The sequence below is a fragment of the Python bivittatus genome, unplaced genomic scaffold (genome assembly GCF_059951505.1).
Source record: "Python bivittatus isolate LINGU-HERP-01145 unplaced genomic scaffold, Pbiv_v1 ctg000020_np1212, whole genome shotgun sequence".
Taxonomy (NCBI): Eukaryota; Metazoa; Chordata; class Lepidosauria; order Squamata; family Pythonidae; genus Python; species Python bivittatus.
Window position 1 is genome coordinate 103,886,852 of NW_028277030.1, and position 15,039 is coordinate 103,901,890.

Below are 15,039 nucleotides of genomic sequence, written 5' to 3' on the forward strand. Positions count from 1 at the left end.
TGGATTGTACTGGGTAAATACTAAGACTGGCTGACACCAGTCTTTTGGCCCTGGTAAAGGTGGTGCTGAAGTGTGTAGTTTTACAATTAAGAGTTTGACAGCAGAAGTTCAAAATAATAGAATTTCAATATTTTGTTGTAGACAAGCTCCATTTTTACACATTCTATGCAATTGCCCCCCTGCCCCAAGGGAGGAAGATCCAATGCAAGCTTCACTGATATTTTTATGTAATTGTTTTAGATACTTTAATCAGATGTTGTTATTGGAAGCACTTTTAAGCATTTTTAAGAATCCATAATCCAATCATTAGCAAGTGTATCTTTTTAAATTTGCCCTGTTGTTTGTGTAGAAAATGAACATTTACAGGCACAAAGCAACCATATGACTCAATCACTGTGAATCAAAAGAAGGTCAGGGGAGCAAGGAAAATAAGAAAACCAACACATTTTTTCTTAAAGGGACTGCAGCTCATATTCTGACAATCAAGAATAAAATGAAAGAAGAAATGGAGCTGGAGGTAAGTCATTGTTTCTACACAATTACAAGATGGAAGGGGCTGTGTGACATCTTTCAAACTTGTTCTCCCACATAAATGGTGATTTTGGACTGGGAAAGCATATGCATGAAGTTAGAAAGGATAGCACTCTCAGGCCCCTAGCCTTCCACTTATCAAATCTGGCTGGCCTGGCAGATGAATTTAATTTCAATGACATGAGATAGCAGCCTCTACTAGTTCAGCAGAGCAAGCTAGTTTAGGGTTGTAAGACAGACACATATACCACAGTTTCTCCCACTCAAAGCCAGCTGCATCATTATGTAGAGTAAATCAGAAAATAATGGGAGGCAATGGAGGTGGCTTCTTCTTTGCAGTTTTTTCCCGAATTTTCTGTTGCCCTGTTCTGCTTAATTAAGTACGCAGCACAACATACAGTATCTGAGGCACAAAAATTAGTCTGCTAGCTCAACAACGATGGAAGATAGTAACCCACTGATCTTTAACCCACTGTTAAAGAAAGATCCAGTTGCTAGTCCAGCTAGCTTAATAGGCTGGCCCTTATCTATCTAGGCTTGTTGTTCCATCTGCCTAATTATAGGGCCAGCTCCAATGTCAGGTCTTGATTAGTGGAGAGAATCAGTCAGGGTCTTCACTGTGCTTAGAGTACTATCTCCATGCTATAGCTATTCCTGAATACATAGAGAGGTTCATGCATAGATTAGGGAACTATGGATTCTGATTTTCTCAAGACTTCTGATTTTCTTTTTTCACATGGAGTCCCCAAAACCTTCTAAAGGGTGGTTAAAATTACTACAGGCTGTCTGGTAGCAGAATATTAGTATGAAGAAAACATTGATTGGGAGGTACAAGCCCAAAGCCTCCTTTAATAAATAATGAAATTATTTGGAAAGTATCAGGATATTTGATAAAGAATGTAGACAGCCATTCTGCTGACATTTACTTACTGGAACAATCTTTTTAAGTTTTAGTGACATGTTCTATTGGAAAATATTTCCTGAAAGACTGGATGAACTTTCTTGTTTTAGTGCTGTGGATCTGATTATCCGTTCCATTTTCATTACGTGTCTGCATACTGCATACTTCAAGCATTCAAATTTTCTAAAACACAACATTTTTTTTCCTACAGCCCCTAAGAAACATATGGTATTCCTGCAAATTACAAAGTTCTTCTCATCAAGCTTCATCTTCAGGTATTTATATCTAGGGAGCCTATTGAAAGTAAAAGATAAGAATTATCTTGTTGAGTATAAAATGTGGGAGTCATGTTTACTTATTCCATCCAAGTCCTAGATAAATCATCAAGGAAAAATGTAATTCAGACCATATGAAAATGAGAATGGGATTGTTTTCATTCCTTAACTATATTTTTGTTTTATTAATTATTATAAAATATTTCAGAGTAATCCTTATTATTTAGAATGATTTCAATCAAATGTTATCTGCTTTGCACATAGTGTTTAAGTGTGTGTGTGTGTGTGTGTATGTATGGGTGCACAGACATAACATATACATATACCCACTTTCAGAATAAAGCGATATGCATGTTTAAAAATAATTGTAACTTTTTTTTTTGCTTTGTCTTTATTTTAATTGAAATAAATGGAAATCAGGAAAACTATTATTGTACTTGGTCCACTGATAGCCTATTTATCTTTTCAGTTCACACCCTGAGACCATCAGACATTAAAGTAGTTGCTGCTATAGGAAGTTTGGGAAGTGTGAGTATAGCAGTGAATTCTGTTGAAAAGGGATTGTGCAAAGTACAGTAGTCTTTAACCGGATAGAAAAACTGCCATTCAGTTGAATCAATGAAGGTTGCCAACTTATGAACTGGCTCCTGCAGCCATGCTCTTACCAACTGCTTGATCTGCAACATTCATTATTTTTCTCTTCCTATCTGATATTTTCTCTTGGGTGAATTATTGGCATCTCAAGCTCCATACATCCAAAAGGATTTGTAAAACCTTCTGCCTTTCTCCCATGCTCTCTTTTCTTCATACATTCTTTTTCTATTGGTAATATTGTAGTATATTAAAGTGGCAGAAAATCTTGGCTTAACCCTCTAGTATGAGTCCTGGCTTAATTCTCATATTCAGTCCATTGCCAGCTAGTGTCATTTCCAATGGAAAAAAATGCAGTTCTTTCTCTTTACTCCTTTTACAAAAATTAAATTCACAACCCAGTCAGTTCTCAACTTGACTTTCATATCTATTCAGGACTCTACTGATAAAATAATTCACAGGGTTTGTCATTCCAATCATGTCCCTGCTAAATACCCACACTTGCTTTGTTTCCATTCCCAGATTAAATACAAATAACTCACTCTGGTTTTCCAAGCCATCCATGATTTTGCTCCTGTTTTATTTTTCTGTCCATATATCTCAATCATTCCTGGCTAAAACCTTCATTTTTCCAGCTCCATCATTCTTAAAGATTGTTTAAACTTAGAAAGTTTGCCACCAGAACATCTTTATGACATTTTCTCTTTTTCTTCAGATGGCTTCTCAAAAAAATAATCTTTCCACAAAAAATAGTATTTTTTTTTCTTCAAGGAAAATGTCAAAATCTTTATTAAGGAAGTACTTTTATTAGGTCAACTAAAGGTTACAAAATGGTGTGCAAACTTTTGAGTTTACAAATTCTCTTCATTAGACAAGTGTTTTTTTTTTTTTTTAAGTAGGGGATCAACCATTGTTTCTTCATCTCAGCAGTTCTTCTGGATGCAAACTGGCACTTCCTTTGCACTTCTTCTGCCTGCTCCGTGCTCTTCGGTTCTTCTCTTGCGGTTACAGATCACAATGTTGGAGCAGGCACAGAATTCATTAACGTCATAGAATTCCCCTTCCAGTGTAGACCTAGGAACCTATGTCTCCCTGACTTTCTCCCTTTCTCCTCACCATTTCTTTCCTGGTAACAGTTCAAAAAAACAATTTTGCCTTCATCTTCCTTTTTGTCTTTATTTACAGATGGGACATTCTGGAAAGGAGCAAGCAGATCTCCTCCAAAGGTACTACCTTTTATTATGTTCATAAAACATGTTAGTTATTTTTCACCAATGTGCTTTGCAGATTTCCAGATGCTGCCTTCACTTTAATATTAATGGAAGAAATTTGCCTAAGGCAGGAATCAGTGCAGAAGGAACACAATATTACAGCAGGAGAGACCCATTGCTGACCATCAGCACTTTCTGCGGGCCAGCAAATGGAGCAAATATTTGACCAGTCCAACTGGTAAGCTGTTCCAATAGAGAACAGCTAAATAATCAAATATATGCCATAACGTTAGGATCACATTTCCTTCATTTGTGACACAACACTGGGCAGGGGTACTATTGCATCACATACTATCTGTTTCATGTATAAATGTAAAATATAAAAGTTTATCCAAATGCATTTTTAACATTATATCAAAAATATAAAATATTTGCCGGACAATTTTGATTGCTATCATACAATGTGTGAACTGAAACTCCACTGCAGCGGAGTCTACATATTGAAGTAAAAAAATAAAATAAAAAGAGTCTGCATATAACTTTATTATAGAATTGAATTCTCTAGTTTCTTAATAGAAATTATGATAAATAAGTAAAGCCAAAGGAATTCACATCCAACAGGGTTGGGCACCAAATGCATGAATTGGTAGACTAAATGAGGAAAATGGAAGAAATTGTGAGATTGTGAGTAGAGAAATGGGAAAGAGCAATAACCCCCTTTCACTGTTTTCTGTTTCTAAATACAGCTCCCCCCATGCTTCATTCTTCCACCCCTCTATATTTTTTTTACTATAAAAACCACATAGACCTCCTGAGGGTGGGTTGTAAATATGGAGACGACTTGGAGAAGGGGATAAATGTAGGGGGTGGGTGGCAATCTGCAGTCCCTTCTTTTCTGCAGCCCTTGGATTCATTTCTGACCATGATTATTGAAAAATGCAATTTACTACCAATTTTAAGTGGATGAACGGGTAGGGAAGGGGGAATTTCTCTGCTCTCAATTGTCTTCATCAGAAATTACATCTTCTCATCCAAATAGCACATTACACTATCAAAGATCATCTGACATATTTTTATGTAACGTTTAGTTTGTCCTCCATTTCTACATTGAATAACAGAAATTAAGATTTTAATAGCCAGGAGAAAAAAAAAGATGATTGTTAGACTCAAAAATAATCCCTTTTAGGCAAGATGTTTCTTTGCTAGGACAACCCACAATCAAAGTAACTGAGAACTGCTTTCAAAGGTAATATAGACATTATATGGAGGGGAGGGAAAAAGATGAGGCCTAATATGCAGCTAGTCCGCACTGGGCTCCATTATTATTTTATGCAAAGGAATTTTTAATTGATATTTCTATTTTTAGCACAGAACAAGACTTTACTCAGGCGAGCATGAGAATACTAACAGGTGTGTCTTAAATTCTTGACAGAACTATTATGTTGCTCAGTGGTCAGATAATTTTAAGACAGGAAATCGTTTTTACCATTTTGTTCAGCTTCCTGATCTTACATAATTAAAGCTGATGCCAGCCTTGTGGGTAATCAAGCCCATTCCTTTACTTTGTGCAGAAAATTTAGAACTAGAACAATGGTTCAACGATGATCCATTGTTGGTGGATGAAGGTGGTCTGTGGGAAGCAAAAGAAGATAATGTAATAATAATATAATCCCATACACTCCTTTTATGTTACATTACATTAATTGCAGTGTACTTTGTTGTGCAGTATAATATTCTCTGGATTTATGTAGTGGTGAATCATTGTTCTTTGCGCATGTGTGGTTAGAAGGTGGGAATCCAAACAGGGATCAATGGATTTTATCTGGCACAGTTAAACATTTAAAAATTATTTGTTTATGTGGTGGTTTGTAGAAGCTTTTGAAGACAATGAGTAGTCCGTATAATGGAAAAGGCTGAGAACCAGAGCCTGAGCACTTCAGGCAAATATCTCTCTAGTCTTTGTTTCTAGACCTTCAGCATGGAAGAGCCATTGTCTCCCTAGAGAAGCTTTTTTCATTGTTGAAGTGTGCTTTCCTAATTCAGGTCTGTTTGATCCAGTCCTGATCTCTGGGGCAGTGGAAAATAAGTCTTTGCTTTTTAAGTGACATTAGAAGAGGCATTAGAAGCATGCCATCATATCCTCCATTGAGTCTTCTTTTTCTCCAGGCTGAATTTGTCTGTACCTTTTAATCTTCCCTCATAAAACTTATTTTTATTTTATTAATTTTTGCCCACCTTTACCTTTTCTGTCAAATTCATTAAAATTTCATTCATGTCTTTGGAAGTTCTGATAAACCTTCCCCCCATTTTGTGTCATCTGTAAATTCGATATGTATTCTGTCCATCTCTTGATTGAACTTGAGAGTGAGGAATCTTTGGCCCTTCAGCTATTGCTGAACTCAACTTCCAGCAACTCTTCCTACTGAAAAATAGTGCCCAAAATACAGCCAAAGTTCACCCATTTTCCTCTAGTATGATGAAGAATCAGTAATAAGCACTCTGAATATGAACCAACTATACTTATTTTGTCTATTTTGTCTATTTTGCAATTCTTTTTCTTTTAGCATTCATTAAATAATATAAATCTCACCCTTAGCTAATCTCAGAAAGCTTGCTTCGTTAAATTTGGTTAGTACTAGGATGAGAGATGGCTTGAAAATTCTAGGGTTGAAGACTAAGAAGAAGACCATGACAAATTATTTCCAGTTGTTGCCAAGAAAATTACATGGATGCGGCCATGAAGTCTTCAGGGTTCAAGTTCAACACAAAGGAAATGTTACTTCATTATATTACAATTGATCTTGTTATCACTTGCTCTCATTCTTTTGTATCCATTAAAAAAAAAAAAAACCAAGCCCCAAAATTTGTTGCCCAGTGGTTTCATTGTCATGTTTATACAAGCAATTCCAGAGTCTATGAATAAACTGATCTAAGTTTATGTCTTTCAGCTCTTATTAGGAAGTTTAATCCTTCCGTGCAATATTACTCTCCTTTGGGAAACAATGGGACTTTATCAAGAAATGGAACTACGTAAGTTCACCTTTTATGACCTGGCTGCTACTTGTTCACTGGGGTGTCATTGGTTCAGTGATGAATGATGCGGATTAAAATTTTGCAAGAATTCAAGGACATATTTTTGAAATCAGAGCAATTACCTAATGATGCTATAGATACCTGATGTTTAATCTACCTTCTTCTGTTGCTGATATTTTGCAGAGAAATAGGACAAAACATCAGCTAATATCAGAAGCAGAAAAGCAGAATTCCCTTCTGCATTTATAATTTTCATTTTATTTATTTACTTGCTGCATTTCTGTGTAACTTTTTGTTTTTAGAAAATTGTCAGAAGGATTCTATAATTTTAATAAATACAATTTTCCAATATAGTTTTATTGGAAAGCTAATAAAACAGGAAAAATAGGAAAAGCAAAGAAGTGGTTAAAATCATTAAGACACTAAGGCCAATAGTTTATTAATTAATTCATTCATAATCAGGACTGTTAATAAAAAGGAAACAGCTTAGGAGAAAGCCTGGTCAAAGAGTTAAGTTTTTAATTTGGGGTGAGAAATCTGAGTTGCACAGGAAATCCCACTGGAAATTTCTTTCACTGTTTTGAATATGTTTGATTTCATTTGGGCTATGAATGTTAATGAAACATTTGATGAGAATTTATTTCATTTTGGTTATAAATTCTATCAAGAAGTTGAAAAAGCATTGCAGAGAACCCAGATTCTCTCTCTAAATACTGCACTTCCCTGCTCATTCTCTTTGCTTTTGGCTTCTGAAATCATCATTCAGGGAAGGGCCATTTTGTGGTTTGGAACAGCCTGGTTTCTGTGAAAATAATTCAGGTTAGATGAAAATTCATCTTTCTATCAGCAAAGAAAGAACATTTACCTGCTTGACCATTTATCTCTCTGATTTGCGGCACAGTGATCTTTTGGATCAAGCAAAAGAACTTGTGGAGAGCATGAAAGAGGTCCAGGTATGTGCATCGTAACACATTATAGTAGAATAATCCGCTTATGTTTATAATAGCCTCTTGAATATTCAGTGTTGGCCAAAAGCATTTTCATCCTTGTAGCATATATGTCTATTAGAGCTAACACATGTTTTCCAGTGCATTCAGGTAGTGGTTCTACCACCATTTATTGATCTCTTGTGTCTCTGTGCAACTTGTGTGACAGGATCAGCCCTGATTAACTGTAACTTGAAATTCTACTTTGGATTCTCTGAATGGATGGAGGCACTGACATTTTAAGTTTGACTTAGGGTACACAAAATGCTAAGGAAACAAAGACATGGAAGACTATCAATTGAACCTATAGTCATATCCCATTGTCTTTTGCATTGTCTTGCTCATAACATTATGTGGTCAAACCTTAAAAATTAATATATTTATATAAGATGGGAGCTAGATGCATTTAATTCTTGGTCATAGGGAACCAGAGCAAGCATTCATATTTTCCCTTTAATTCGGACAATTGTTTTGAAATTTAAAAAAAAAAACGCCAGCTAACCTCTTTATTTATCCATCAACAAGAGTACCTAAAATGTACTATAATAATGGAAAACATTTTTTTTTAAGTATCAGGTATGTTAATATCTAGTTCCCAGCTGGTGGGGAATTTTGAAGACCTCTAGCTTGGTGGGAGCCGTTCTTATCACAGAAGCGCTTTATATGAGGGACCCCACTCTAGTCACTCCCATCTTACCTGTGCAATATTCAGCTCTTTTCATGATAGGAACTGGAGTTTTTTCCTAATACTTAAACAGATGTTGTTCTTACAAAGTCCAAACTATGAAGAATCTTTTTTTTCTGTGTTGGTTCTCCAAACAGGTTTTGGTAAAATTGTGGAGAGGACACAATGCAATCCTTCTTTGTGACTGTAACTTGAAACCTTCATTCTAGTTTGTTTTTATCACTACCTTGAAGTACCTTCTCTGCCTGTAACCTAACCCTAACCCTAACCTATGAGCCATTTTGCACTTCCCAATTTTAAACCATATTTTTTTGTTTTGGCCTTGATTTGTTGAACTTGTCATAGTACCCTAGTTCATATCATCATGCTGCCGTGAACAATGGCTTACATACTGGCTGGGTTGATGGACTGGGTTGAACCAAAACCAGTCAAGTCACACGGCTGCTACTCTAGCTCTAAATGGAGGACTCCTGGCGTGAAAGAAAATAGGCCATTGTACTTGAGGCATTTATATTGCTCACAAGAAGACTGGGCTAGAAACCCTGAAGTAAGGAGGTTGGGCAGCTTGGACATTAACAGCTCAACATAGTTAAGTTTGCTAAGTTTATTGTCAGGAGTCGTTAGAGGAAAAAAAAATCAGATGTGATTAGGCCAAGAGTCTTTCCTAGTTAAGAAAATGAAACAAACCCAGACTGTTTAGGACAGGTATTGTGATCTGGCCATTCAGAAATATTGAGGACAGTTGTCGCTTGTTCCCTTTCACCTCTTCAGCTGCATTGTGACACTTGTGTTTTTTCCCTTTAGTCATTTGACTATCAAAATGATTGGAAGCTAATCACAGTTTTTCACCTGTGTTCTTCGCAGAATTCTGACTCCCAGGTAAATAAGAGGCTTATGTTTTTACTTCACAAACTGACCAAGAAAATGGATTAAAGAACAATCAAATGGTGGAATTTTGATGTTTCCTTGGGTGGCCCCAGCTTTCTTTAGCATATACAAGCCATTCTAGGCAGGGGCATCTGTAGGGGGCAAAAAAGTCAAGGTGGCAGCCATGACTATGTGTTCAGAGCCCCAGAATTCATGTAAAAAAGGGCTGGGGTTTTGATTACATGATCATGGCTGCCATCTTGACTCTTTTGACCACTCCTACAGATGGTCCTGGGTCTAGGCAGTGACATCTGCGGGATTTTGCTGCTTTTGTCAGAATGATAAAAGCTGCGTTGCTCACGCAAAATTGCAATGCATGTAAAAATGGGTGGAGCTTCATTGCAATGCTGTGAGATTGCTTTTCCTTCCCAAATAAGGCCTTTTTCCTCCTTTAATACCATATTGCACATAATAGTTTGTATTATTAAAAAATAAGTCATTTCCCTAAGTGATATGCTCAGCAACTTTCTCTTCTTGGAGTTTTAATCAAGTCTCTGCAAATTAAAATCTGTAGAGAGAATAAACATTCTTAAATAAGTGAATAGTAACAGTTACCTCCCACATTTTCTAATTGCTAGGAGTACCGCAGTTAATAACTTAATATGAAAAAATGTTTTTGATAACACACTTAATAACTTAAAATGGAAAAGTCCTTTCATTTATGCTTTCAGTCTGTCAGGTAAAATAGTAGGTAACAGATGAGCCCAAGCTTCCTTCCTGCATCTATGTTTATGAACTTAAGTTTCTAGTCTAGCCCAATTTTGTCTTTGAATTCTCAAAAAAGTTGAGCAGATTTTTATATTTTCCAAGTGTCCATGCACAATTAGATATTTGTAGGATTATAGGGCCTAAAGGTACACATAAAATACAAATAATAACTGGAACATGATGCAAATCATAAATTTTTGTCAAAATCTACACTAAAGTCAACCATGTAGGAGAAGACTCTGAAGCCAGGGCAATTGTCTCCACTACTCAGAACAGTAAGTAAACCTGACTCAGAACTTTTCCAGAGACAGAAAATAGCAGTTAACCCTGATCTTACCAACAGGCTGGTATAGTTAATTTCCCTGAGTTTCTTGGGTACGGATATAAATTAAATTCCTGCCTGTTGTCTCTCAGATAATCATTTCTAGGCCTGCATAAGCAGAGGTCTTCATTTCCTTTGAGGGATGTGGTTGGGGATTTAAAAGGCAAATGGATGCTCTGTTCCATTTCATTCTTTTTAAGAACTCGACTTCTTCCCCCAACGCAGGCCAGAGGCTTGCTTTGAGACACTGATACCTAGGGGACAGTGAAATGTAATCATTGGGGAATTAATCTGTCTGGCATTACCACATTTAATACATTCATTTTATAGAAGGAATCTAGACAACACTCTTGCCAGCTAGTTGGATCCATGCAAGTTCCCATTGCTGAACAAGTCTTAGTGCTGACAAATGGAGGTGGGGTGGAAATTGGGAGTTGTGAATTGGCTTGCTGTTAAGGAAAATGTGAATGAAACTGCCCTTTAATTCCTTCCCCCATTTTTTTTTAATCTGTGCTGAAAAACTCTGCCTTGGCACTGCTGTAAGCTGAAAAACAAATCCCCTTAAATCATAGATGAACTGATGGATAAAAAAAGGCTCTCAAACAACTGTATAATTGATACCATCTCTTTTACATTACATCTACATATAAATAAGTAATGTGGAAGAGATTGGCTTCTTATTTTCATCTTGTCCGAATGGACATTGAGACTTTTGTTCAGTTTCTTGCCATGCAAAGTTGAAAGCCAATGGATGATGGGACAGTGATTGAAAGATACAATTAGAAGTAGAAAGAGGAGTTAACGACTGTTGGCCAATTGCAGGGCTGGGCAGCTTGTAGCCTGCAAGCCCCATACAGCTATTTGGGGACCATCACCACCCTCTCTGAGTTCTTGATCACCATGTTGAAATTCAGCAGCAAATATTTCCAGCAGTATGATTTTTTTTTTGCATTAAAAAAAAAAGGAATAGGAACTAAAATATATCTAGGATTAACATACCTTCTTTGCTTTTAAATTCTTCTTGATACTATCCAAGGTGGTCCAGCACCTCTGGTGTTGTCATTGCATTGTTGTCATGGCCTCTGAAGTTGATTTTCATTTTTTAGAAAATGTTGTGCCAAGTCATAAAAAGATTGTTTGCCCCATACCTAATCTAACAATAAGTAGCATTTCATAGAATATTGTGTAAACTAAATCATAAGCCTTGGAATTTGTACATGGTATTTGTCAGCACAAATCCATATTAAATAAGTTTTCAATATATGATAATTTTAGCATAAGAAAAATCTAACAGAGTCCCTGTAAAAAGCATTTGCTACAGTTACGAATTAGGGTTTAGTCCTAAAATGATTGAATGTGGATTATGTAGTGCAGGAAAGGAGATGGTTAATCTATAACCATCTTTTTTATTGATTAAATTAAGATGGTGACATGGTAAGAAATGAAAGATTCCCACTCTTTTCAGGTCATATTTACCGAACACTTGAAATTCCTTTCTGTGCAGGTGAACTGACAGTAATGGGAGGCAGACAAAATTTTGAAATGTTTGATTTAGAATGAAAAAGGATTGCATGCTTGGCTACTTTCTCATATAAATTGTTTTATTTTGAACAGGCTATTTCCTGCTTAAACAGCATAAAGAAACTTGAAGGAGTCTTGGATTTTTTATACAAGGAAGTATGAGCATTTTCCCAGATTCGATACTGTTGAAATACTGGAATCATGCATATAAGTTTATGTATACGTATATGTATATGTATATGTATATGTATATGTATATGTATATGTATATGTATATGTATGTATAAGTGACAGCCAGTGTGATATAGTAGTTAAGGGAGCAGGGAGACCCAGTTGTAGTCCTCTTTTAGGCATGGGAGGCAGCTGGGTGACTTTGAGTCAATCATTCTCCCTCTTTCAGCCCTAGACTGGAAAGTTGAAAAGTACCTATCTACCAACCTGTCCTAGACCAGCAAAACAGATTATGGTCTATAACCTTCAAGCAAAGGGCCTTCATCCTGTAGTGGATTAATTCAGGCTGATATTACTACTACTATTATTACTAACAGGATACACACACATATATACAGACATACAGATATAATCCTGCCCACTGTTATATCTGTCCCAGGATGGTTTATAGCACAACAATAAATATTAGCTCAATTCAAATTCTTAAATAAATAACATTAATGAATAAAAAAACTGTGAAAAATTGTAGTATTTATAATACAGCCACTTGCCCACACGTAACAACCCCAGTGGGAAAATGTCTGATTGCCTAATTTACTCACACTGAATTACAGAGGCAGTTCCATTTCCAATGCTAAAATGAGGTTAAATGCACATGTATTTGTGTGCATGGAACAGCCTTCTCCCTCAGGTTGGAGAAAGCTGTTTTGGAGCTTCAAGGAAAGGGAATCGGATCCAGTGTCAATGTCACACACCCTTCTCATTACACTCATACATCACCCCTGTTGTATCTAGTTTCACCTACAGATGAAATTGCTGTTAATTTTATTTCACTATACAGTACAACCCAAGAAGCTTATAACCACATTATTGTCTGTACGGTTATGCCCATCCATAAACAGCATGTTTAACCTGGATACTCAATGGATCCATTTTCTGGGTTCACACAATACATTAAACTCACACTAGCCAATTGGGATGGGTGTGTGCAACCTGCTCAGAAACCGAACCAAGAATAATACCAACCAAGCTTAGCATGTTGGGTGAATATTCAGTAGGTCTTCACCTGACCTAGATAAGTTAGTTGTATGAATACTGCCTGAGTTGCTCTTTCATGGACTAAATTAGCATCCACTGTCTAAGTGAAGTTTCTTTCCCCTTTCCCCCATCCTGAAATAGTGAGCAAGTGTGTGAGGTCACAATAGTTTACATTGCGATCAGTGAAGATTGATGATAGAAATCCTTTTCTCTAATAGGAAACTATTAAAGTCATTCATTTGACTATTCTTCTATTACTGCAGGTTCCTAAAGTCTTTGTAAATGTTGTGGATTTTACATTGCTCCCAGTCTCACCTCTTTCACATACAGATCTGAATTATGTCAGGTAACCCAAATTTCTTCTATTTATAAATTGAGATATTCCCCCCCCCCCTTCCATTTTAGATATGTATTGTTGTTTTCTTACTTTCCCTTTTTTTCCCCAGAGGCTTGTTCCAAAAATATCTCTATATGGTTTAGCAAATCAATAGTGATTTAGGTTGTACTTCTAAAAGTTTTCACTCTGGGCCATTTTGCCTATTTCCATAGTACCTTAACATGTACCACGTGTACATGTTAATTAGTACATGGTAGCTGTGCCTTCCTTAGTGTGGTGCCTTTCCCGAATTCCCCATTTGCAGCATAACGGTTGAGGAGTTCCCAAGTTAGGGAAGTTTATTCTACTTTCTTAAACATGCAGAACACAGGCTGTGTGATCACAGCCATCCAGTAGAAACCACAGTGACATATTGTGAATCATGATATTGCGTGAATGACAAATTATGTAGCTTGCATGATAACACAATGATATTCCGCGTAAGCTACTGAAAGACTGTTTGATTACAGCGGGATAGAAACATATTTAATAAATAAAATAGATAAATGTCATTTCCCCCCTCTGGACACTTTGCTTTGTGGTATCAGATATCAGACGAGGATTGGGTAGACCCAGGTTCAAATCTGCTCACAGCCATGGAAGTCCCTTCAGCAAACTTTCTCTGCACAGGAATATTCTTGTTATAGAGGAAAATGGAAGTGGGGAGAACTATATATACTACTTTATGCTCCTGCCAAAAATATGGAATGTAAATGGAACAAACATGTATTTATGATAGATTCTGTTTCATGTGAAGGATGCTAATATCACTGGAACCAAACCAAAAAAACCATGTCCCAACCCATTTTCTTCTAAGAAAAAGTGGGTCTTATTAGTAGTTATATATTTTTGAGGAATAAATATGTAGGAATAATGAACTCCTGCTTCTTAATAGTGGAATTTAAGCCATTGGAAATAAGCTGCTGATTTCCAGGATCTTTTACAGTCTGTCATTAATGTGCCATTTGGAATTTTTTAAATTTGGCATTAAAAAAAAAAACACTAATCTTTCAATTTCCCAATTTTCCAATACTCATCTTTGGGTTTCCTTCTATATTTGAATGGTAAGTGCATGTCTTTTGCTGTATTTATTTATTTAACAGCATTTCTTGCCCTCCAGTCCCAAAAGACTCTGGATGGCAAGTTGTGATTGCTGGAGATGGAACCTGTTAGGTCAAAAAGCTGCTTTACATCGAAATTAAGAGGACTTCCAGATGAGGTGTTTTGCCTCTCCTGTATTGTCTTGGCATGGTTGATGTTTGAATTGATTTCCTTCTGGTTCAGCTGAAGGGCAAGAGGAACTGTTAGGAAACTGTTGTCAGCTGGAGCTCTGGAGAGGTTGGGGGTGGGATATTTCCCTATTGAATGAAATTCTTCCTTCACTCTCTCTGGACTCCTCCTAAGCTTAGGTCACTCTGGCACACCCTGCAAGGGGCACACTGGCTTGACAGTCTGGCATTCCCTCTCAGCAGCCCAGCAAAAGAAGCCAGGGAGAAATTGACAAGATTCTCTTTCTTTTGGCCGAGAAGGAGCTCAGTGCAAAACATCCAGCTGCTTAGCCTTTCCCTTCTCTTCTTTTTCATTTCATTTCATCTGGAGTGCTGTGGATGGATTTTTGCTGCTGCAAGATCTGTTCCTTGTTCTTGCTCCTTGTTCTCAGCATTGCAAAGTTGACAGGTTTGAAAGCAACTGCAGATTGTCTTCAAATTGCTTTTGAAGAATTAGGGAGTTGATGGCATAAACAGGGACTTTTAAAAATATAT

The 15,039-nt window shown here is 36.6% G+C and overlaps 1 protein-coding gene across 1 annotated transcript in view; it reads left to right on the forward strand.

Annotated features, from left to right (window-relative positions):
- Positions 1-493: 493 nt before the first annotated feature.
- Positions 494-15,039, forward strand: part of PLB1 (phospholipase B1) — a 107,003-nt gene continuing 92,457 nt past the window's right edge. The window contains exons 1-10 of the mRNA XM_025172206.2: positions 494-517; positions 1,644-1,707; positions 2,177-2,235; positions 3,484-3,524; positions 4,876-4,919; positions 6,458-6,539; positions 7,444-7,495; positions 9,018-9,092; positions 11,785-11,847; positions 13,164-13,246. Coding sequence (XP_025027974.2) covers positions 494-517; positions 1,644-1,707; positions 2,177-2,235; positions 3,484-3,524; positions 4,876-4,919; positions 6,458-6,539; positions 7,444-7,495; positions 9,018-9,092; positions 11,785-11,847; positions 13,164-13,246 — 587 coding nt within the window. The remainder of the gene's footprint in view (positions 518-1,643; positions 1,708-2,176; positions 2,236-3,483; positions 3,525-4,875; positions 4,920-6,457; positions 6,540-7,443; positions 7,496-9,017; positions 9,093-11,784; positions 11,848-13,163; positions 13,247-15,039) is intronic.